This window comes from Physeter macrocephalus, chromosome 8, assembly GCF_002837175.3.
Source record: "Physeter macrocephalus isolate SW-GA chromosome 8, ASM283717v5, whole genome shotgun sequence".
Classification (NCBI taxonomy): Eukaryota; Metazoa; Chordata; class Mammalia; order Artiodactyla; family Physeteridae; genus Physeter; species Physeter macrocephalus.
Window position 1 is genome coordinate 74,133,005 of NC_041221.1, and position 22,530 is coordinate 74,155,534.

The following is a 22,530-nucleotide window of genomic DNA, read 5'->3' on the forward strand; positions in this document are numbered from 1 at the left end:
GGAGGATCCCACGTGCCGCGGAGCGGCTGGGCCCGTTAGCCATGGCCGCTGAGCCTGCGCGTCCGGAGCCTGTGCTCCGTGACGGGAGAGGCCACAGCGGTGAGAGGCCCGCGTACCACAAAAAAAAAAAAAAAAAAAAAAAATCTTAGGAATTTCCTAGTTCATCTCCTTCCAGGCTTTTATTGTATTTGTAGTTTCCAGCTATAAAATCCAGCTTATTACAAGTGCTGAATAAATGTTTGCTTATTGATTTAATTTCTGGAGTTTCTTCCTTCTAAAATATGCATATTACTCCTGTAAGAGTATATAATGAAGAGTTAAATGAAGACTATGTATTTTATTAACTGTAAATAATATGGATTAGTGGCCTATGACATTTTTTTCTAAAATTGAAATATATGACTTAAGACAAAGATTTTGCTTTCTATGTCCCCAACCCTACCCCAGGAAAATTATTTAGGAAAAATTTGTTTTATAATAAATGAATTTATTTTTCTAAGAATCAATTTAGTGTAATAGAAATAGTGTATACTTTTAAGGCAGTTCATTAGACTCCTGTGTCTACCAGTTATAAGTGTATGATCATGGATGGTATCCATCTCATAGACTAAATAGACACACAGAGCTATACCATTAGTGTCAAGTTATAATTTGTAAGCATTTTTTTCCCACCCTTAGTTATTATATTAGCTTCCTTAGGCAGAAAAATATATTAAGAAGAATCTGTGGACGATTCTAAGATAATTTTTTTATCTTAAATGAAACAGTTTTCATTTATTTTCTAAAGATCTTAATTTTATTTCTTTTTTTTATTGGAGTATAGTTCACTTACAATGTTGTTAGTTTCTGTTGTACAGCAAAGTAATTCAGCTATACGTATACATATATCCTCTCTTCTTTAGATTCTTTGCCCATACAGGTCATTACAGAGTATTGAGTAGAGTAGAGTTCCCTGTGCTATTCAGTAGGCTCTTATTAGTTTATACACTTTATATATAGTAGTGTATATATGTCAGTCTCAATCTCCCAATTTATCCCTCCCCCCTCCCTTTCCCCCTTGGTAAGCATAAGTTTGTTTGCTACATCTGTGACTCAATTTCTGTTCTGTAAATAAGTTCGTTTTTACCATTTTTTTAGATTTATGATTTATTTTCTTAAAGAGTGAAATAGTATATGACACAAATAACTAAAAAATGAAAAGTACTAGAATTCCAGCCTTTTTCAGTTCAGTATATGCTAAATGGCAAATTTAAATTGTTTGTGGTATATGCTCATTTATTTATTTCTGTAGTCAAAATTTTCTTATTCATTAGTAATTTTTGCTTAAAATATTTATAGTTATAATCATTGAGAAAATCAATAGAACTTACTAGTACAGAAGTCTCAAGAACTGTTGTAGAAGAATTGTAGATCCTCTTTTCTAAGGTAAAATTCGTTTTAATTTCCTTTTGGCTTTTACATTTTTGTGGGATTTTTTTCTTCTAGTTCAGTGTATGGTTTAATTGAGCTATTTATTGATTTTTTTCTTAAATGATATTTCCAGAATTATGTATCAATGTTTTGAAAAATTAGGAAGTTGATGAGAGATGCTTGAAATTTTTTTATATTAAAGAATTATGGTATTCTTGTTGTAAATTTTGTAGTAGGCTTACTGTTTTTGTGTATCTTTACATTTAAATGTCTTAACGTTAATTTGTTACTATAGCACTGTTAAAAAATATCTCCAGGGCTTCCCTGGTGGCGCGGTGGTTGGGGGTCCGCCTGCTGATGCAGGGGGCGCGGGTTCGTGCCCCAGTCCGGGGGGGTCCCGCGTGCCACGGAGCAGCTGGGCCCGTGGGCCATGGCCGCTGGGCCTGCGCGTCCGGAGCCTGTGCTCCGCAGCGGAAGGGGCCACAACAGTGAGAGGCCCGCCTAGCACACACACACAAAAAAATCTCCATACGTATAAGATATTAAAACCATAATAAAAAACTAATCACAAGTATGGAATCTGTAAATAATTCCCATTATCTAAGCAAAAGTAAAACTTCTGTGCTCTAATTCTCAGGACAGCCTTTCTCTGAGACTAGGTCTCTGGGATCATAAAACAATTTTTTAATCTTAAATAAACAGTTTTCATTTACTGTTTTCTAATATAAGGTTTGGTACAGTTCTTTTGCTTTACAAAGGTTGAATGCATTTTTTTCCCCAGTACTACGAAGATACTCTTATTTTCAATGTTATCTTCATGTCATTGTGTCTACTCATTCTAATGGCATGATCTGGGAAAAAGTTGCTGCAAGTGCATCACTTTTCTGTAACTAAATCTTAACCCTTTAAGTACCATAACCTTTAAGCATTTTCACAAAAAACTTTCTAAGCTATATTTCACACCTTCTTAAAAAGCAGGAAAGGTATAATTTAAACTTTTTAACAATTCTGTCATTATTATGAGTAGCAAGCATCATACCATAATATAGTATGTTCTCCCGGGTCTTTTCTCCTGCCCTATTTATGACTTAAAGTAATTATACTGTTGGAGATTTTTATTATTTATTTTCATTATGAAGGTAATATAACCACAATATTGAAAATTTTTTAAAGAGAAAAAAGGACTCACAATCTTAACATCCTAATACACTGCGAGCTTTTCATTGTTTCCCTCCAGTTTTTTTCATTTAATAATTGTCTTTTTTTATACATGTTTTTTACATATTTGTTATTGTTCTCTCTCTTTTTTTTTTTTTTTTGCCACACCTGGGCCCTCAGCAGTGAAAGCATGGAGTCCTAACCACTGGACCGCCAAGGAATTCCCTGTAATTGTTCTCTACATACAACTTTTTATCATTTTTTTCACTTTCTGATCATAAACATTTTCCATGTCATTGCAGAAATTAACTATCTTTTTTCAGTTGAATGTTGTGTTAGTTACCAATATATTTATTGTTATATTAGAAATACTCCTGGGTTAAAATCTGTGAGAATAATGCTTTCTTTTCTGTAATTAAGATTCTTAGGATGCAGTCTCAGAAATATAATCATGAGGACAAAGGGTATAAAAATGGATAATAGCTCTTGATATAGATCACTGAGTTGATTTCCAGTAGGTTGTATAAGTTTACACTACCACCAGTAATTTGTTAGAGTTGATTCATCATGTCTTCAGCAGCATAGGATATTGTTATAAAATTATCTTTGCTAATTAGTCTAAAAACATTACTTCATTATTAAATTTATTGATTACTAGTAAGGTTCAGCATTTTCCCATGTTTGTTTACTGTTGTATTTCCTCTTGTGAATTTTTCTTTCATGTGTTATCTATTGGTTCTAAATTAGTGTTCCAGATAAGTAAAGTTATTAATGTACAGTTGTCCCTCGGTATCTGCAGGGGATTGGTTCCAGGACCCCCACCCGTACCACAATGCACAACGCTCAAATCTCTTATATAAAATGGTGTAGAACAGTCAGCCTTCCACATCTGTCATGTGGAACCTGTGGATAGAAAGGGCCGACCGTATTACTGTTTTGTTGGATCACCTAAGTTTGTATTGCTGAAATATGCTAGGAGCTCCCTTTTATAATTGTTCAAATAAAGCATGTGTTTATCCACCATATCTGTAAACAGTGGTGCCTCCTGGAAATCATGATAAGAGATGTTTTAGGTCCTTTGAGATGTGGATTGAGTCTTGGGAAGCAAGTATTACCTGAAAGCTGGCATCACAGTGAGGGTAAGTTACTACTGTCCCTACATATCCCACTAGTATAAATGTTAACAAAATGAATTTGAGGCATTTTTTTTTTCCCTTGATGGCAGCAGAGGCAGTGATGGCCAGTGCTCAGAACCAAAGTAATATAATTTGGAAAAGGCAAGAGAAGGGAGAGGAGGAATAGAAGTAGATGGGTAAGGAATTCTGTTGTCTGTAAAGAGGGTACACACCTGAACTGGCAGCTGGCTTTGTTCCTGGCTTTCTCTATTCTTCCTATTCAGTTTGCTCTTTGCCCATCTGGGTATATTCATTATACTCAGTACCTCTCAGAGACTTCCATGCCAGCTTTCAGATTTACTCTGGTGTTCAGTCTGAGGAAATTGATTTGCATGATAGTCATCAGCCTTCATTAGTTCCGAGCCCTACAGTTCTGAGAGAATTTCCCTAAAAAGTTCAGTTCCTTCTACTTAAAGCAAATACATTTTGGGAATAGTTTATTTTTATATATATATAAAATTATGTGATTATATATTTAAATAGTTATTTACTATTTCTATTCTGATTAAGTGCTTCTGGTTCCAAGGAAGAAAACTTAATTCAGATTGTCTTAAGAGAAAGGGAGAGATTTATTTTTTTTAAGTCATTTGTGGAAATAGAAAGCCATCTGGAAGCAAGGCAGCTCCCAGAAGCAGATACTGTCACTCTGGTGGACCTGTAATCTTGCTCAGTGCTTCCTTGCTTCCTCTCTGTGCTGGTCCATTCTCCTCTGCTTTTGCTTACAATTCCCGCCTCTTTATAATTTTGTCATGTGTGTGGAATCGAATGATGGCCACTTGCCTACCACATTGTGACCTTTTAGCTTCTGCTTTGAGAACTGGTAAATGCTTAAATGACCCTAGTACTTCCTGTTTATATTTCTGAGAAAGGAAATTCAATTGACTTAGCTTATCTGTTTGTGCTGGGATTCATCATGTGGAGAGTTGGGTGCCCAATGCTGGTTTAATTAATTGCATTTAGGAAATGCAATCACAAAGTATCAACCTTGCCATTAGAACCATTGGTTAGACATGGGCTGTAGGCTACTCAGTTTCCTTTAGAAAGAGCCTTTGGTTTTACTGATAATTATCAGAAAATCAGTGCACTATGCAAAAACAAAGAGGGAAAAGAACCTTATAATATAAAACTGGATGTTGTTACTATGTTTTTAAAAATAGAAATCAAATTATTTTTCTTAATTAATTTGTAATGTTGGTTTCTGGGTCTTGATTTCTCCATTTTTTAAAAAACAAGATAGGGATGTTGTCTAATGCTGTTTTCATTTTGGAGATAAGATGTTGAGATCGCTATTTTCTAATTACAGTTAAAGTTTAAATTGATAAATTCCAATTTCATGGGATGAGGGGGATGGATGGTGATAACAACATGATATTTAATTGTCAGATAACTCAGTGTCTCTGTTTATAAGATAACAATAAGCTTTTCAACCCAAGGTTCAGTTTTTAAGGGTCTATTCTTATAAACTGAACACTTCCTTAGTATGTATAAGAGATAGTGTTATCTTTTATGTCTAGTGTAATCTCAGATTTTCTTACCATCTCACATTTTTTTCTAGGTTTTATATCATTAATTTTTTCATGTGTCAGTCTTGATTGAGCCTCATTGTTTCTTTGTCATGGTAATAAAACAACAGACTTGAACACTCAGAGTATGTGCTGTTGTTTTTCATACTAAACAATTTGTTGTATATACCATCTATCATACAACATTATTTCCTGCTTTATTTCCATTTGTGGACTATCTGTAGAATTTATTTTGGGATACTCTTTTCCTATCTCCTTGCATACCATGAAGACTGCCCTTAATCACTTACTTAGTTTTCACCCTTATAAAATTTTTACAGACTGATTACACTTATATCTGATTTAATATTCACCACTTGATTTCTGGTTCTTTTCTTTGTTCCTCTATTCCTCCAATATTTCTCTTTTGATTTTTCTATTTATTTAGAATATCAACTCATTTAAATGACAGGTCAAACAGCCCATTTTGTTACATATTCTTTGATCATACAAAAATAATTTAAGTAATCTTCATTTTAATTCTATTTGACAATACAAACTATCATCAGTAAAACTGTGTCTTAATGATAATTTTAGTGGGGGGGTGAAGTGTGAAGGGATTGAACGTTAAGTACCTACTATTGCATCATTTTACATTCTCAGCTAATCTTCTCATCAATACCATTTAACAGATGACTAAACTATGGCTCTGAAAGTTAAGCTACCTTCCTAAAAAAGACAACTGGGAGAACTGAGATTGTATGTATGACTCTGGAGCACATGCTTTTCCTCTACTCTGTCTTCCTGCTTAGCAACAAAAATAGTGTAGAACAATATTCAGCTCAGGCACTAACATCGTGTTGAATAAAAATTGATTTCCTTTCATGAGTTTTTTCTGCTGTGTCTGTCTTCCCACAGCTGAAATCTGAATGATATATACCCCTGTATGTGTGAGTGAGATTTCAATGAACAAAGGAAAGATTAGATAAAAAGTAATGATAATCAGCCTACTGACTACTTACCATTTATCACCTTTCTGTTTTACTGTCTAAACTGCTCTGACCCTTTTACCAATTCAGCCCTGGCCATTGAGCATTGTGCTATGTTCCTTTTTCTGTTTACACTTGAAAATGTGAAATATTGCATCAGCCCATTACACTTTAACAATCAAAGATAGTTTTGGACATGAATGAGAAACTCATAGGGCCCTCTCACTTCAGAACTTTAGGAGGAATCTAACTGTAATGAAACAGTATACTTGTAGTTACCAAAATGATCTGAAATGGTTGTCCCCATGTGCTATCTAATTTTTCAAAAAACTATCAGCTTAGCTCCCTATCAGCTATACAGGCATGTCTCACTTTAAAGTAGATACTAAAATAGTGAATCATACCTTTTTTTTTTTTTTTTACTTATAATTTCAGATGTGTTATAAGGGAAAATATTTGGCTATTTGCATTATAGCCCTTTTTACCATTATCTTAAATACAGTAAGTGCAGCTATAATCAATAGCTTGCCTGGTGCTGATACATTTTTAATCATTCATTACCAGCGTTTTACCAAGAGCTATTTTAGTCTTGCTAATGTACCTACAGATTTGTCTCCGTCTTGTATGTATGTCCACACATGAACCATCAAGTAAATAATCAGTGTAGAGTGATGTTACTTTAGGAGAAGCTGTTCTTTTAATTAATTATACTTACACATTTTATGAACTATGAATTAAAGAAGCAGGTTGAAGTAAAAGAAACATTGGACCAGAAAGACATACATTCCAACCCAACGTGTTTTGTTTTCTTGTAGAAGTAGTAGTAAAACTGTCTTATTTATTTTTTATATATTACCAGCTTTGCGGAGATATAATTGACATATAACGTTGTGCAAGTTTAAGATATACAACATAATGATTTGATATATGTATATATTGAGAAATGATTACTGCAATAAGGTTAGTTAACATCCATCATCTCGTGTAGTTACAAGTTAAAAAAAATTGGGGGGCGTGGGGTGAGAACTTCTAAGATTTATTGTCTTAGCAACTTTCAAATATATAATACAGTATTGTTAACTATAGTCACCATGCTGCACATTACATCCCCAGAATTTATTCATCTTATAACTGGAAGTTTGTACTCTTTGATCACCTTCACCCATTCCTCCCTCCCCTGGCCCCTGGCTACTGCCCGTCTGCTCTCTATGAGTTTGAGGGTTTTTTTGATTCTTCATATAAGTAAGTCATACAGCACTTGTCTTTCTCTATCTGACTTGGCGTCATGCTCTCAGGGCTCATCCATGTTGTCACAAATGACAGGATTTTCTTCTTTTTTATAGCCAAATAATATTCCTGTGTGTGTGTGTGTGTGTGTGTGTGTGTGTGTGTGTGTATCATGTTTTCTTTATTCATTCTTCTGTCAGTGGACACATACCTTGGTTCCATGTCTTGGCTATTGTAAATAATGCTGCAGTGAACATGAGGATATAGATATCTCTTTGACATAGTGCTTTTCTCTCCTTTGAATATATACCCAGAAGTGGAATTGCTACATAGTGCTTTTCTCTCCTTTGAATATATACTCAGAAGTGGAATTGCTGTCTCATATAGTAATTCTGTTTTTAATTTTTTGAGGAACCTCTATCCTATTTTCCATAGTGGCTGTACCAGTTTCCATTCCTACCAACAGTGCACAAAGGTTCCCTTTTCTCCACATCCTCACCAGCACTTGCTATCTCTGTTCTTTTTGGTAATAGCCATTCTAACAGGTTTGAGCTGTTATCTCATGGTGGTTTTGATTTGCATTTCCCTGATGATTAATGATGTTGAGCATCTTTTCAGTGTTGTTGGCCATCTGTATGTCTTTGGAAAAATGTCTGTTCAGGTCTTCTGCCCACTTTTTAATTGGGTTGTTTGGGTTTTTTTTGATGTTGAGCTGTATGAGTTCTTTATATATTTTGGATATTAACCCTTTATCAGATACATCATTTGCAAATACCATTTTCCATTCAGTAGGCTGCCTTTTCATGCCAAAGGAGTTTAGTTTGATGAATCTCATTTGTTTATTTTTGCTTTTATTTTCCTTGCCTGATCCAAGAAAATATTGCTAAGACTGATGTCAAAGAGGGTACTGCCTGTGTTTTCCAGAAGTATGTTTTCAGGTCTTACATTCAAGTCTTTAATCCATTTTGAGTTTATTCGTGTAAATGGAGTGAGAAGGGGGTCCAGTTTCATTCTTTTGCATGTGAATATCCAGTTTTCCCAGCACCATTTATAGAACAGGCTGTCTTTTACCCACTGAGTATTCTTGGCTCCCTTGTCAAATATTAGTTGACTGCATGCACATGGGTTTATTTCTGGGCTCTCAGTTCTTTTCCATTGGTCTATATGTCGGTTTTTATGCTAGTACTGTTTTGATTGCTTTAGCTCTGTAATATAGTTTGAAATCAAGAAGTGTGATGCCTCTAGCTTTGTTCTTCTTTCTCAGGATTGCTTTGGCTATTCAGGGTCTTCTGTGGTTCCATATGAATTTTAGGATTGTTTTTTTCTATTTCTGTAAAAAAAAAATGCCATTGGAATCTTGATAGAGATTGCATTATCTCTGGATGGCTTTGGGTATTATGGACATTTTAATAATATTAATTCTTCCACTTCATGAACATGGGATATCTTTCCATTTGTTTCTTCTTCAGTTTCTTTCATCATAGTTTTATAGTTTTCAGTGTACAGACATTTTACCTCCTTGGTTAAATTTATTCCTAAGTATTTTATTATTCTCTTTGTTGGTATGGTAAATGGAACTATTTTGTTTTTTATTCCAGATTATTTGTTGTCAGTGTATAGAAATGCACCTGGTTTTTGTATGTTGATTTTGTATCCTGTAACTTTACTGAATTCATTTAGTTTTTTGATAGAATCTTTAGGATTTTCTATGTGGAAGATCATGCCATCAGCAAACAGAGACAGTTTTACTTCTTTTCTAATTTGAATGCCTTTTACTACTTTTATCTTGCATGGTTACTTGGTATTGTGGTTAATCGTAGTAGTGAGAATGGGCACCCTTATCTTATTCCTGATCTTACAGGAAAAGTTTTCAACCTTTTACCATTGAGTATGATGCTCCTGTGGGTTTGCCATATATGGCCTTTTTTATGTTGAGGTATGTTTCTTCTATACCAAGTTTGTTGAGAGTTTTTATCATGAATAGTTAATGAATTTTGTATGTTTTTTCTGCCTCTGTTGACATGATCATATGATTCATATCTTTCATTTTGTTAATGTGATGTATCACATAGATTGATTTGTGTGTGTTGAATCATCCTTTCATCCCAAGGATTAATCTCACTTGATTATGGTGTATGATCTTTTGAATGTGCTGTTGAATTTGGTTTGCTAGTAATTTGTTGAGATATTTTTCATCTTTATCCATCAGAGATACTGGCTTGTAGTTTTCTTCTAGTGTCCTAACTTGGCTTTGCTCTCAGGAAAATGGTGTTAGCTCGTAAAATGCATTTGGAAGTATTCCCTCCTCTTCATTTTTTTGTAAGAGTTATAGAATTGATATTAATTCTTCTTTAAATGTTTGGTAGAATTCACCAGTGAAACCATCTGGTCCTGAACTATTCTTTGTTGGGATTCAATCTGATCAATCTTATTACTCATTATTGGTCTGTTCAGATTTTCTGTTTCTTCATGATTCAGTTTGGTACATCATATGTTTCTAGTAATTTATCTATTTCTTCTAGTTTGTCCAATTTATTGGTGAATAATAGTGATCTCTTGTGATCCTTTATATTTCTGTGGTATCAGTTGTAATGTCTCCTCTTTCATTTATAATTTTGAGTTCTCTCTTGGTTAGGCTAGCTAAAGGTTTTTGTCAATTTTGTTTATCTTTTCAAAGAACCAACTCTTGATTTTGTTGATCTTCTCTATTATTTTCTTTTTCACTATTTCCTTTATTTCTGCTTTAATTTTTGTTATTTCCTCCCTTCTGCTAAACTTGGGATTAGTTTGTTCTTCTTTTTCCTATTTCCTTGAGGTATAAGCTAAAGTTATTTATTTGATATCTTTGTTTTTCTTGATTTATGTGGTTATGGCTGTAAACTTTCCTCTTAGAACTGCTTTTGCTGCATCTCATAAGTTTTGGTATGTTGTGTTTCCATTTCAGTTTGTCTCAAGATATATTTTTATTCCTTTTTTAGTTTCTTTTTTGATCCATTGGTTGTTTGGGAATGTGTTTATTTCCATGTATTTGTGAATTTTCCAGCTTTCCCTGTTATTGATTTCTAGTTTCATACCATTGTGATCAGAAAAGATACTTGATATAACTTCTGTCTTGAATTTGTTGAGACTTACTTAGTTGCGTAACATATGATCTAACCTAGAATGTGTTCCATGTGCATTTGAGAAGAATGTGTGTTCTGTTGCTGTTGGGTGGAATGTTCTGTATGTGTTTGTTATGTCCATTTACTCTCTAGTGTTATTCAAGTCCAGTGTCTCCTTATCGATTCTCTGTAAGAGTGGAGTATTAAAGTCCCCAACTATTATTGTATTGCTTTTTATTTTTCCTTTTAGTTCTGGTATTATATGCTTTATATATTTAGGTGCTCTAATGCTGGATACATAAATGTTTACAATTGTTATATCTTTTTGATGGATTGATTCCTTTACCATAATATGATGAACTTCTTTGTCTCTTTAGACCATTTTTAGTTTAAAGTCTATTTTGTTTGCTATAAGTATAGCTACACCTGCTTTCTTTTGATTACCATTTGCTTGAAATATCTTTTTCATCCCTTCACTCTCAATCTATGTGTGTCCATAAAGATAAAGTGAGTCTCTTTTAGGCAGCATATTGTATCTTTTTTAAAAAAAAATTTCTTCCAATATTCTTTGTCTTTTGATTGGAGAATTTAATCTATTTACATTTAAGGTAATTATTGATGGGTAATGACTCACTGTTGCCATTTTGATAATTGTTTTCTGTTTTGTAGATCCTTTGACCCTTTCTTGCTGTCTTTGTGATTTGATGACTTTTTGTAGTGTTATACTTTGAATACTTTATCATAATCTTTTGTGCATTTACTACAGATTTTTCCTTTGTGGTAACTATGAGGCTTACATAAAATATCTTATAACATCCTATTTTAAGCTGATAACAACTTCAAGAACATATAGAAACTATACTTCTACTTCTCTCCCTATCACATTTTAGGTTATTGATGTTACAGTATCCATATTTTTATACTGCTTATCTATTATCAAAGTATTGTAGCTATGGTTATTTTTAATCCTTTTTTTAAATACTTTTAAACTAGAGTTGTAAGTGAATTTAATACAACCATTAAAATGTCAAAGAATCTGTGTTTCATAATATTTTTACCATTACCAGTGAGTTTTATACATTTATATGGTTTTAGGATGTTAATTAGCATTCTTTTACTTTACAACTTGAAGAATGTTCTTTTATCATTTCTTGTAAGGTAGATCTAGTGGTGATGAAATCCCTCAGCTTTTGTTTGTTTGGGAATGTCGTTATCGTTCCTTAATTTCTTTTTCCTTTCTTTTTTAAAAATATTTATTTATTTATTTGGTTGCATCGGGTCTTAGTTGTGTCAGGCAGGCTCCTTACTTGTGGCTCACGGGCTCCTTAGTTGTGTCAGGTGAGCTTCTTAGTTGTGGCTCAAGGGCTCCTTAGTTGTGGCTTGCCAGTTCCTTAGTTGAGGCATGTGGGCTCCTTAGTTGCGGCTCTCCGGATCCTTAGTTGTGGCATGAGAACTCTTAGTTGCAGCATGCATGTGGGATCTAGTTCCCAGACCAGGGATTGAACCCGGGCCCCCTGTATTGGGAGTGTGGAGTCTTAACCACTGTGCCACCAGGGAAGTCCCTCTCCTTCATTACTGAAGGACAGCTTTGCTGGGTATAGTATTCTTGGCTGACAAGATTTGGTGGGTTTTTTTTCCCATTATTTTGAATGTCATTCCACTCTTTCCTGGCCTGCAAAGTTTCTGTTGAGAAATCTGCTCATAGTCTTATGGGGGCTCCCTTTTATGTGAAGAGTTGCTTTTCTCTTGCTGCTTTCAAAATTCTCTGTTTTTGACTTAAGACAATTATAAATTCTTGACGTAGCCCTTTTTTGGGTTTAACCTATTTGAGATCTGCATGTTCATTTCTCTCCCCAAGTTTGAGAAGTTTTCAGCAATCTAACCCAAGTCTTAACGTTTACTAACCAACTGACTTTCGGCAAGTTGCTTAACATAACTGAAACAGTTTCCTCAACTCACAGTTTAGTTTTGAAAATTATAGATAAAGTGTGACACTACTTTGAAAATTATTAAACACTGTTTACCTGAAACCACTAGGCAATGATCAATGAACATTCTGAAATGGAATTTACATTCTGAAATGGAATTTACAATCATGTTAATAAAAGGATTTTTTCTTAAATGACAACTGTGTTAGAGTATGGTTGACATATTCAATGAGAATAGTCAGTTGAATGTAGCATTGGGAAGATCTCTAGTAAAGCTCTTTAATGAAGCTACAATGCTAAAAGAATCAGGGACCTAATTTACTTATTTTGTTTATTTGTATTTAATGTGTGGGCTTATTATTTAGAAAGGTTTTCTTTCAATTTTATGAATGTCTTAATATCGCCATCTGAAGAAGGATGTGGTTATTACTTGCAAGATAAGTTGATTTGATATATGAATTTAAATTGTATTTGGCTGGTCAAGGACCATAATTGTCTAGTATGTTTTACTTATAATTTACTTAACGTACTTAATTTATATAACAACTTTTGTTGTTCCCCCGTATCTTGACTTTTCCCAAGTTTCCATTTCTAAGAACCTAAGTGCAACTCCTTACCCAGCCTCTGTTACTGATAAATAATGAAGTAAATGACCATTGTACTTAATAGCTTCCAACACATGCAGTCCTTACCAGGTAGTACAAATTATGATGTGACTTTAAACAACATTTTCTTATGTTTTGGTTGTCATCAAAGACATTTTTCTAGTGGTTAGAATATTTCCATGTTAATCAGTACAGTCTGCATTTGTTTCCACTTTCTTCTATTTTCTGTCATTTCTGGTACAGCTAGGACACTGCTGCTCATTAGAGTAAGAAACTCATGAAAATTGCCAGGAGCAGATTTATTGAGTTAATACAAAGAGTCTCAACTGGCTGTATATTAGAACCATCTGGGAGTTGTTTAAACATACCCATGCCCAGGTGCCTAGGCTCCACTCCTACATTGAATCACTGGGGGTCATAGGGAACAGGCATCATATTTTTTTTAAAGCCCCTAATGAGCATAATGCCCAGTCAGGGCTGAGAACCACTGGTTTACATAGCTTAAGGTACATGGAGAGTGAGACCAATTGTGATATTAAAGAGTTAAAACAGTTAAATCTGTCTTAGAAATCAACAGAATTGGTGTTTTGATGATGAAAATTATGTGACCAAAAGTTATACGGGAAGTATTACTCCTATCAGCTTTTTATTTTGATGTACAATAAGAAGTTTGAATTCTGAAAAGCAAAGTGCCATTATCACACCTGAACTAAAGAAAGGAGACCCTTAAATAAGAGAGCTTTTGAGTTCTTGGTGATGCATGGAATAGAAAGAAAAAGATAAGCCTACCCATGAACTCTACCCAAGAGTTCTGTTAAGGATTAGTCACATGTTCGTGGAAGTGACAGAATGAGAATAATATGGCAGCATGAATCAGTGCACAGGCTCTGGAGTTGGATGCATCTGAGCTTGAGTCCTGCCTTTGTTCTTTACTATTTCTGTGACCTTGGACACATTACTCAACTTTTCTTAAGCCTGTTACTCTTCTATAAAATGGAGGTAATAGTAGTCCCTACTCATGGAATTAAGTGAGATCATGCATTTAAATCACTTAGTATAATAACTGGCACATAGAAGTGCTCCATAAATGCTAACAGGGTTGCTTTTTTTACTAGACACAGTCCAGACTTTGGAATTACACAGATGTGGTTTTGAGTGCCCAATCTGCCACATACTGGCTGGGCAAGCTACTTAACCTCTTTGAACCTCAGTTAATATAAAGTAGAGTTAATATCTACCTCACAGTGCTGCTGTGAATATTTAATGAACTGAATTATATAGGAAGTACGTGATTGTAGATTGGAGTGAGTTTTGAGATCTAGTTTTCCTTCTTGTAACCTGCTCAGTTTGATACTAGCCTTTTTAAAAAAATGTTTGTTTGTAAACTTTAGCACTTGAGTCTCATGACTAGTCGTCTTCAGAGGTCTTCCTGAAACGGCACTCTAAGAATACATTTATTTAAATTTTCCATAGTACTTATTTTTCATTTTCTTTATTTTTCTGTAAATCTTTCAGCTCTTAGATGACAATAAATTGTAATGCCAGAGGATTGTAATTTTAACCTCTTAGCATAATTGTTCCAAGTGGTGATTGAGATCCATCACCCTAATCAATCAGTCAAGAACAATTTAAAACCTACTATGTGTCTAGCACCATGTAACATCAGAGGGTCCGTATGCTGTGGTCCCTGCCCTTTAATCTAGTTGAGCTCGTTTCCTCAAGTAGCTTGGGCTCAATGGTTGCTTTTGCTTTTTCCTCTCTTTTTTTTTTTTGATCCTTAATCTCTGATTACTTTATAGAATCTCTTGAAGAACCTTCTAGTTCTACTGATACTATTATTTAGCAAGCCTGTCGACATTTTCATTCTTTGACATTAAAAAAACCTCATTTAAAAAAAGTTACTAATAATCATCTGCCTTTAGACTTTCCCTTCTTTCCCTCATACCTGAATTTTGGTTCAATTTCTTATAAAAGTTTTATTAAATAACTTTTTAAAAAATAGCATGCTCTTTTTAGCCCTCTAGACATCTTTGATTTTTTTTTTCTTTCTTGTTCATCATAACATCTTTTTGTAAAAAACCAGTATAAGACATTTTGTTTTGGAAGATCTGATTCACATTCAGCAAATGATTCAGCAGATGACTTAAGCTGTATTTTGATTTATCTGCTTGTCAAATGAAGATAATACTTGCCACCTATTTACAAGAAAGGGATGTTGTGAAGATCAGATTTAGAATGTTTTGAACTCATTTACTCAATGCTATTGAAATATCTCATTTTTATTATATTTTCACACTGTATACATACTGCTTTTTTAGATCTATTATAATTTTTATAATAGTGAAATACGATTTTTACTTTTCTACCTCACTACAAAGGTATCAAATACATGTTATTTCTTTAGTATACAAATGGTTTTCTTTATGATTAGTTTCCCAGTTTACAGAAATTGATGTTTCTGTTTAAAAGGCAATTTATCAGGGGCTTAGAGACTGGACCCTGGAACCAGGTTAGTTGGGTTTGAGTCATGGGTTTGAGTCAAACTTCCTAACATAGTCTGTGAGGTCTTCCTAGCCCTGCCTTCCTCTCACTTTCACTTTTTAGTAAGTCCTATTAGATCTCAGGTAAAAAGTCACTGAGGTTCCTCAAGGAAGTCCTTTCCTGACCTCTTAACTGGGTTAGCATAATGTCCCCACAGCCCCTGGTACTATACCCTACCATAGTCATTCTCCACTGAGGCAGTGCCACTCTCTGAGGGGGGAGGGGAATGTCCTAGTAATTGGGAGGTGCTCTTGCCATAAGTGGAGCTTATGTCCCCTGCATCGGCAGGCGGACATAAGCCGTGTCTGCCGGACATAAGCCGTGTCCGGACATAAGCAGGCGGACACAACCCATGTCCCCTGCATCAGCAGGCGGATTCTCAACCACTGCGCCACCAGGGAAGCCCTTGGCTTATTGAAATGCCTTTTGTGGGGGAGCAGGGACTTACCATTGAATGTCATAGGTGGAGCTGAGGGATACTAGATGTTCATCATTAAGAATTGTCTGGAGCCCTGAATGACTTTTGAATGTCCCATTAGGGAGTTACATAGGTGAAAAAAATCTGTTCATAGCTGTCAGAGCCTACAGCCTAACTTAGTTTCACATATACACATGGAATTTTTTGCAGGATTTTAATTAAATGTTGAGTTTTCCAGGAATAAAACTACTGTATTATTGAAGGAAGATTGTACCTTGTTTTGTTTGGAACTCTACCAAGAATTGTTCACTATTTTGGGAAATCATATCACTGATGGCAACATTTATCACATTCATGGTGATTCACCATATAGGTGGAAACATTTGACTGCTCAGTAAATATTTGTTTGAATTTAATTGAAATTAGGAGAGAAGAAAGACTCTGAAGCATATGGGAGAAAAGCACATCTTTCTTCCTGGCAGAATATTTTCTTTTTTTTCCTATTGCACTTCAATCACATACTTCATTCATAGGTAGTGCATCTGTCTCTGTCACTAAATGAGAACTTAGGTTAAGAACAGTATTTTACTTACCTTTGAATCTCTAATGCTCACTGAGTACATGGTAGTTGCTCAGCTTAATATTTATTCAGTTGAATTAATGGACAATAATAGTATTTGAGTAATGAACAACAATAGTAGTTATTCAGCAAATACTTATTGAATCACTCTGCTAGAGTGATTCAAAGGGGCAAAAAGATACTGTCACTGCTCTCAAGGAACACATGATGTGTTGCTAAGACAGACCTGGAAATAATTACAATATGACAGTTTGTGAAATGGAAATAGCCCTAAACTGTAGGTTTGTAATGAAAAAAAAACTTAAATCTTGTGGGGAGGTCCTACAATAATGTTACAGAAGAGAAATAGTATCCAGTACCAATCATAGTGCCAAGGAAGACTCTCAGTAAATACTTGGAAACTGAGTAGAGGAGCATATCTCTGAAGAGTGAGATGGAGTTTGCCAAATGGTCAAACTTAAAGAGTTCACTCCAGACAGGAAGGCCCTATTCAAAGGCTCAGAGGTATGAGAGGCGCATCTGGTATTGCTGGAGCATAAAAGTTGGAGGTTGAGTTGTAAGAGATAAAGCTGTCCCTGGAGGTGATGGACCAGATCATGAAGAGCCTCTTCCATGAAAAAGAAGTTAGATTTCATCTTGCAGGCAGCAGAAAATCATTGATTGATGTAACAAACAAAGCCACTAAATTTCAAACCATACTGTATGCCAGGCAAGTATCTATAATCCTATTACAGAGTCAGTATGTTCTCATTTTATAGTTGGGAAACTGAGGCTCAGAGAGATTAATTAACTTGCCCAGGTTTTCACTGCTACTTAGTGAAAGAACTAGGATTTAAATTTAGGTTGGTTGAGTCCAGACCTTCTGTCTGCCTTATTTTTACTTCAACCAGTCTGGCTTCTTTACCTCATAAACTCAAGTAAATTCAAATTTTCAATGTAAATTCAAGTTCTTAACAGTTTAGGACTAGAGTAAGTTTTAGTCTTCTGAAGGCCAAGATGTTATCTTACAGTAACTTACCTCTTGCAAGCTTTTTATTTTGGTGCCAGCTTCTGTATAGATAGTTCAATTAAACTGTCTTGGCTTATTTATTTATTTTTATTTTTTTTTGCGGTACGCCGGCCTCTCACGGTTGTGGCCTCTCCCGTTGCGGAGCACAGGCTCCGGACGCGCATGCTCAGTGGCCATGGCTCACAGGCCTATCGGCTCACAGGCCTATCCGCTCCGCGGCATGTGGGATCTTCCCGGACCGGGGCACGAACCCGTGTCCCCTGCATCAGCAGGCGGACTCTCAACCACTGCGCCACGCGCATGCTCAGTGGCCATGGCTCACAGGCCTATCGGCTCACAGGCCTATCCGCTCCGCGGCATGTGGGATCTTCCCGGACCGGGGCACGAACCCGTGTCCCCTGCATCAGCAGGCGGACTCTCAACCACTGCGCCACCAGGGAGGCCCTTGGCTTATTGAAATGCCTTTTGTGGGGGAGCAGGGACTTACCATTGAATGTCATGGGCCAATCAGCATGATTTGTGTACTCTAAAAGAGAAAAATTTGAAGTGCTATTTCCCTTTTCTGAAACATATCTGAGTCTTCAATGTGCAAAAAGAATAGTAACTTTTAAGAAAATTTAATATTAATCTTGATATTCTATTTAATTAATATAGATGTAGTTTACTGTTTAAATAAACAATTTCTACCTCATAATTCTGGTGTGCTTGGTTAGCTTGAAGTACTTCAGACATTATCTAAATAACCCTGAGATATCTCTGGCTACCCTAGGATAAGATTCTTCCTAATTTTAATGGCAATTAAAATGTGGTAAGTTCTGGAGATAGAGGTGGCAATGGTTGTACAACAATGAAAATGTACTTAATGCCACTGAACTGTACACTTTAAATGGTTAAAATGCTAAATTTTATATTATTTATGTTTTACCACAATTAAAAAATGTGGTATAGAAGTTCAAAGTGGCCTGAGATCTCTTATCAAGCAATTAACAATCAAATATCTTTGAGAGCCTTTTGTTCCAGATAACTTGAGTAAGGTGTGAGGGAACAGTTTATCTCAGTTCTTCCTATCTCATCATCGTAGGCTGATCACATTAAATGTTCTTAATACTAAGCTATTCAAAAAGAGAACGAATTCTGTTTATTTGATGCAGGGATAAAGAAGGAAGCATGGTAATGATATGGGGCAGCCATCCTCAGGATAGGTATGATGAAGGTATCTTTTGGACTTGGCCGCTCTTGGCCCCTGGCATTAGTTTCTTTTTCAGAAAGGCAGCTAAGGAGTTAAGTAGGTATCCAGTTGTCACCTCAACAGGTGGGATATGCATGGTAGCTCAACTCATAACTAAGGCTCAGACTTTAAGGCTCCTCACCCTCTCTTCACCCACTCCCTCCCCCATCCAGGAACAGGAGAAATTTAAAATGTTCACCCATTAGATTAACCAAAATGAAAAGAACGTGCTGGTGGGTATATGGGAAACATATTATTGGTGAGTGTGGATTGCAACTGTTTTTGGAAAGTAACCTGGTAATAACTATTAGAAATTTTAAAATACACGTACTTTTGGCCTAATAATCGCACTGGGTTGCCATTACTGGGTAGGGGGACATTAGTACAGGAATGTTTTTTGCCGTGTTGTTTGTAGTCACAAAAAAGTAGAAGCAACCTGGAAGCCAATCAGGAAATAGTTGAACAAGTTATGTTCTATCCATTCTAAAGACCAATGTGCATCTATTAAAAAGTGAAAAGTTAAATCTATATGTAGTGGCCTGGAATGATGGTCATGCAATATTATGTGTTTTAAAGTTTTTAGTTAATAGGGTGTAGTATGTGGCATGATCCTAAAAAACAAACCAGAACTATGTGTATGTTTGAGAATAGAGAAAGGTGTAGAAGGATTCATATCAAACTGTTAAAACTGATTCTGTCAGGGAGGTAAGCTTAGTGATGGAATTGAATTAACTATTTTGTACAACCATGTTGTTTGATTTGTTGTAATATTGCTTTTGTAAAGTTTTTTTGACGTTTCTGAAGTAAAAAAGTCAAGAGGGAAAGGGGAGAGGTCTATAGTGATAGAAATTACAATAGGGATTATGGCATGGGTTGATGACTGAGAATGGGTACAAGAGAAACCTTGGTACTGGTAATGATCTTTATCTTGATGTGGATGTTGGTCACACAGGTATTCACAGGTATTCACTTTATAAAAATCCATCTAGTTGTATGCTTATGATTTGTACAGGTTATTGTATATATTATATCAATTAAAAGTTTATTAAAATTATGGCACGTCAATACAATGGAATACTTTTTTAAAAAATACTTTTAATATTTAATGATATATGGAATTGGCCAAGAAACAAGACAATCCCATCATTATAAAATATATAAACACACAGAATGAAGACTGGAATAAAAACACTACAATATTATTAATAGATATTATGTCCAGATATCATTTTTGTTTTGGGGGGTTTTGTTTGGGGGTTGGGTCATTTAGGAAGTTGGTAGAATTTGGTGAGCAAAGCCAGATTACAGAATATTAAGCAGAAAATAAAGGTGAAGAAGGAGAGAGGAAAAGGTTTTTTAAAAATAGAAAAACACTGCTAACTAGAGAGGTACTGTAAGGTCAGGTAATATTTTTTAACCCCTGCTAGGAAGGGACTCCTGCTAGGAAGGGACTAAATTCAGCTGTCAAACCATCAAGTAGTAGTAGATCCATATGAAAAAATCCTCTACTTCAGCAAATTCAGTTTGGTTTTTAGAATAATTCATGCCTGATACTTAAGTTTTGTTTTTGTTTAAGCATTTAGTTTTAAAGAAACTGTCATTGATATGATAGTTTCCATTGATTGTAGCAGATGCAACTCATGGTAGTTTAAGAAACCTATATTCTCCTCCCAATCTTAACTAATTAACTGTTGTAATTTCCTCTGATCTTTTTGCTCCATAGTTGCCACATGGGGGCAAATAATACCTCCTCCGGTCGGAGTGCTAATAAAATGAGAAAATGTATGTGAAAACACGTTAATAGAATTAAACACTATCCAGTTGTAAAATTGCGTTATTTTTCTTGTTTTTCTTCAGCCCAAAGTCATTAGTTGTGAAATGCGGTTATTTCAGGTGGAGTTTATTTCATGTAAAGAGTTCAAAAGTTGAAGTTTATGAAAGGATGCATTTTTTCGGTCAAATTATGCAAATGTAAATGCAACATGTAGTGTTTATCGAAGTGTGGGTTGTGATTGCAATGCAGCTGTACTATTTTAGACTAAATATTAGTATTTAGTGCTTTATATATCAAACTGAAATGTAAACATTTTTATTTCTTCTCAAGTATTGTTGAGCTGTCGGGAATTATCAGGCTTTTTTCCTTATTACAGTCATTCTTAATTACTAACCATGTTAACTTAAAATGACTGAAACCCAAAGTCAGATCTCTTCAGGTGTTTCGTAGGGATTTTGATTTCTTCTCCTTAAGTATTGTTGAGCTGTCGGGAATTATCAGGCTTTTTTCCTTATTACAGTCATTCTTAATTACTAACCATGTTAACTTAAAATGACTGAAACCCAAAGTCAGATCTCTTCAGGTGTTTCGTAGGGATTTTGATAAGGACTTGATTTTTGATTAGCCCTTAAATCAGTAATAATCTGGATGGAACTAGAGTTGGGTTGGAGAAAACTGCGTGGCACTAGGACCCAGGGGGCTCCCGTGAGCGGATCTAGGGGCCAGATTGCAAATTCGCGGTGACTCAGTCTGGTCGGCTCCTTGCGCTCGGCGGCCGCGGCGGCAGCAGCAGCAGACATTGGCGGCCGGGCTGCTAGGATCAGTTTCCCCAGGTTTCACCGTCCGAGACTTATTTCGGGGCGCCCCAGGCAGGTCCGAGGCGTCCGGGGAGCGCAGGGGTCGTTCTGGCGGGGAAGAGGGGGGTGCTCGGCGCGGGAAGCCCTCGGGCCTGTGCACGGGGAGTAACATTTGCTCCGTCTCTTCCTGTGTCTGGCTTTATTTGCAGCAAACCAAGATGGAGTATGAGTGGAAACCTGACGAGCAAGGGCTTCAGCAAATCCTGCAGCTGCTGAAGGAGTCCCAGTCCCCCGACACCACCATCCAGAGAACCGTGCAACAAGTATCCTTTCCGAGGCCTCGCCGCCGCCCGCGCAGTTTGTCCCGCGCGGGGCCCGCTCTCGGCGGCCGGGTGGCTCCCGCCGCCCCTCCCCCTCCTCCCGCTCCCCGGATCCCTCCGCCCTCCGTCCGCCCGCCCGCCCGGGAGGAGAGGCCCGCCCGCCGCCGCCCCTGCCCGCCGCCTCGCGCACGCGGCCCTCGTGCCTCCGGTTCGGAGCGCCGCAGCGCCCGCCGGCTTCCGGCCCGCGGGAGGCTGGGGACTCCTGGCCGCCGCCCGCGATCGCAACATGTGAGCCGGCCGCCCGTCACGTCCCCGCCCGCCGCTGACCGGCCGAGAGGGTGGAGAGCGGAGCAGCCGGGTGCCGGCGCGGACCCCCGACCGACGCCCCGGCCCACACTCTGCGCGGAGGGGGCGGCGGGCAGAGCGCTGTATGCGCGGCGGAGATCGGCGGCCTGAGTGGGGTGGAGCTGGCGCGGGGTTTGAACCTCCTGGGTGTTGGGCCTGGGGTTTCTGCCAGGCCCTTGCCCGGAAGGGCTGAAAACCAAGAAGTGAGGGGTCTCAGGCCTCACCCCGGGGCTGTTGGTGCCAACACCTGTTGCGAGCTCCCTGCCTCCCAAGTGAGATTTTCTTTTTAAATCTTTGGCTCAAGACGGTCTGCTCAATTACCAAGTCTTTACCGAGTTTGCTGGTCCTATTTCTACGGATTTAGAGGCAGAAAGGCTTAAGAGAAAATGCAAAAGCTCTACTGTGTGTGCTTTCTGTAGTGCC

The 22,530-nt window shown here is 36.8% G+C and overlaps 1 protein-coding gene across 5 annotated transcripts in view; it reads left to right on the forward strand.

The window, feature by feature from the left end:
- Positions 1-22,530, forward strand: part of TNPO1 (transportin 1) — an 89,619-nt gene that overhangs the window by 12,839 nt on the left and 54,250 nt on the right. For 3 of the 5 annotated variants that reach the window (XM_007113058.4, XM_028492970.2, XM_028492969.2), the window contains exon 2: positions 21,652-21,765. In XM_007113058.4, the coding sequence (XP_007113120.1) occupies positions 21,652-21,765 (114 nt within the window). Of the gene's footprint in view, positions 1-21,393; positions 21,519-21,651; positions 21,766-22,530 lie in introns of those variants that run through there. The other 2 variants (XM_007113061.4, XM_007113059.4) reach the window with 2 other exon arrangements.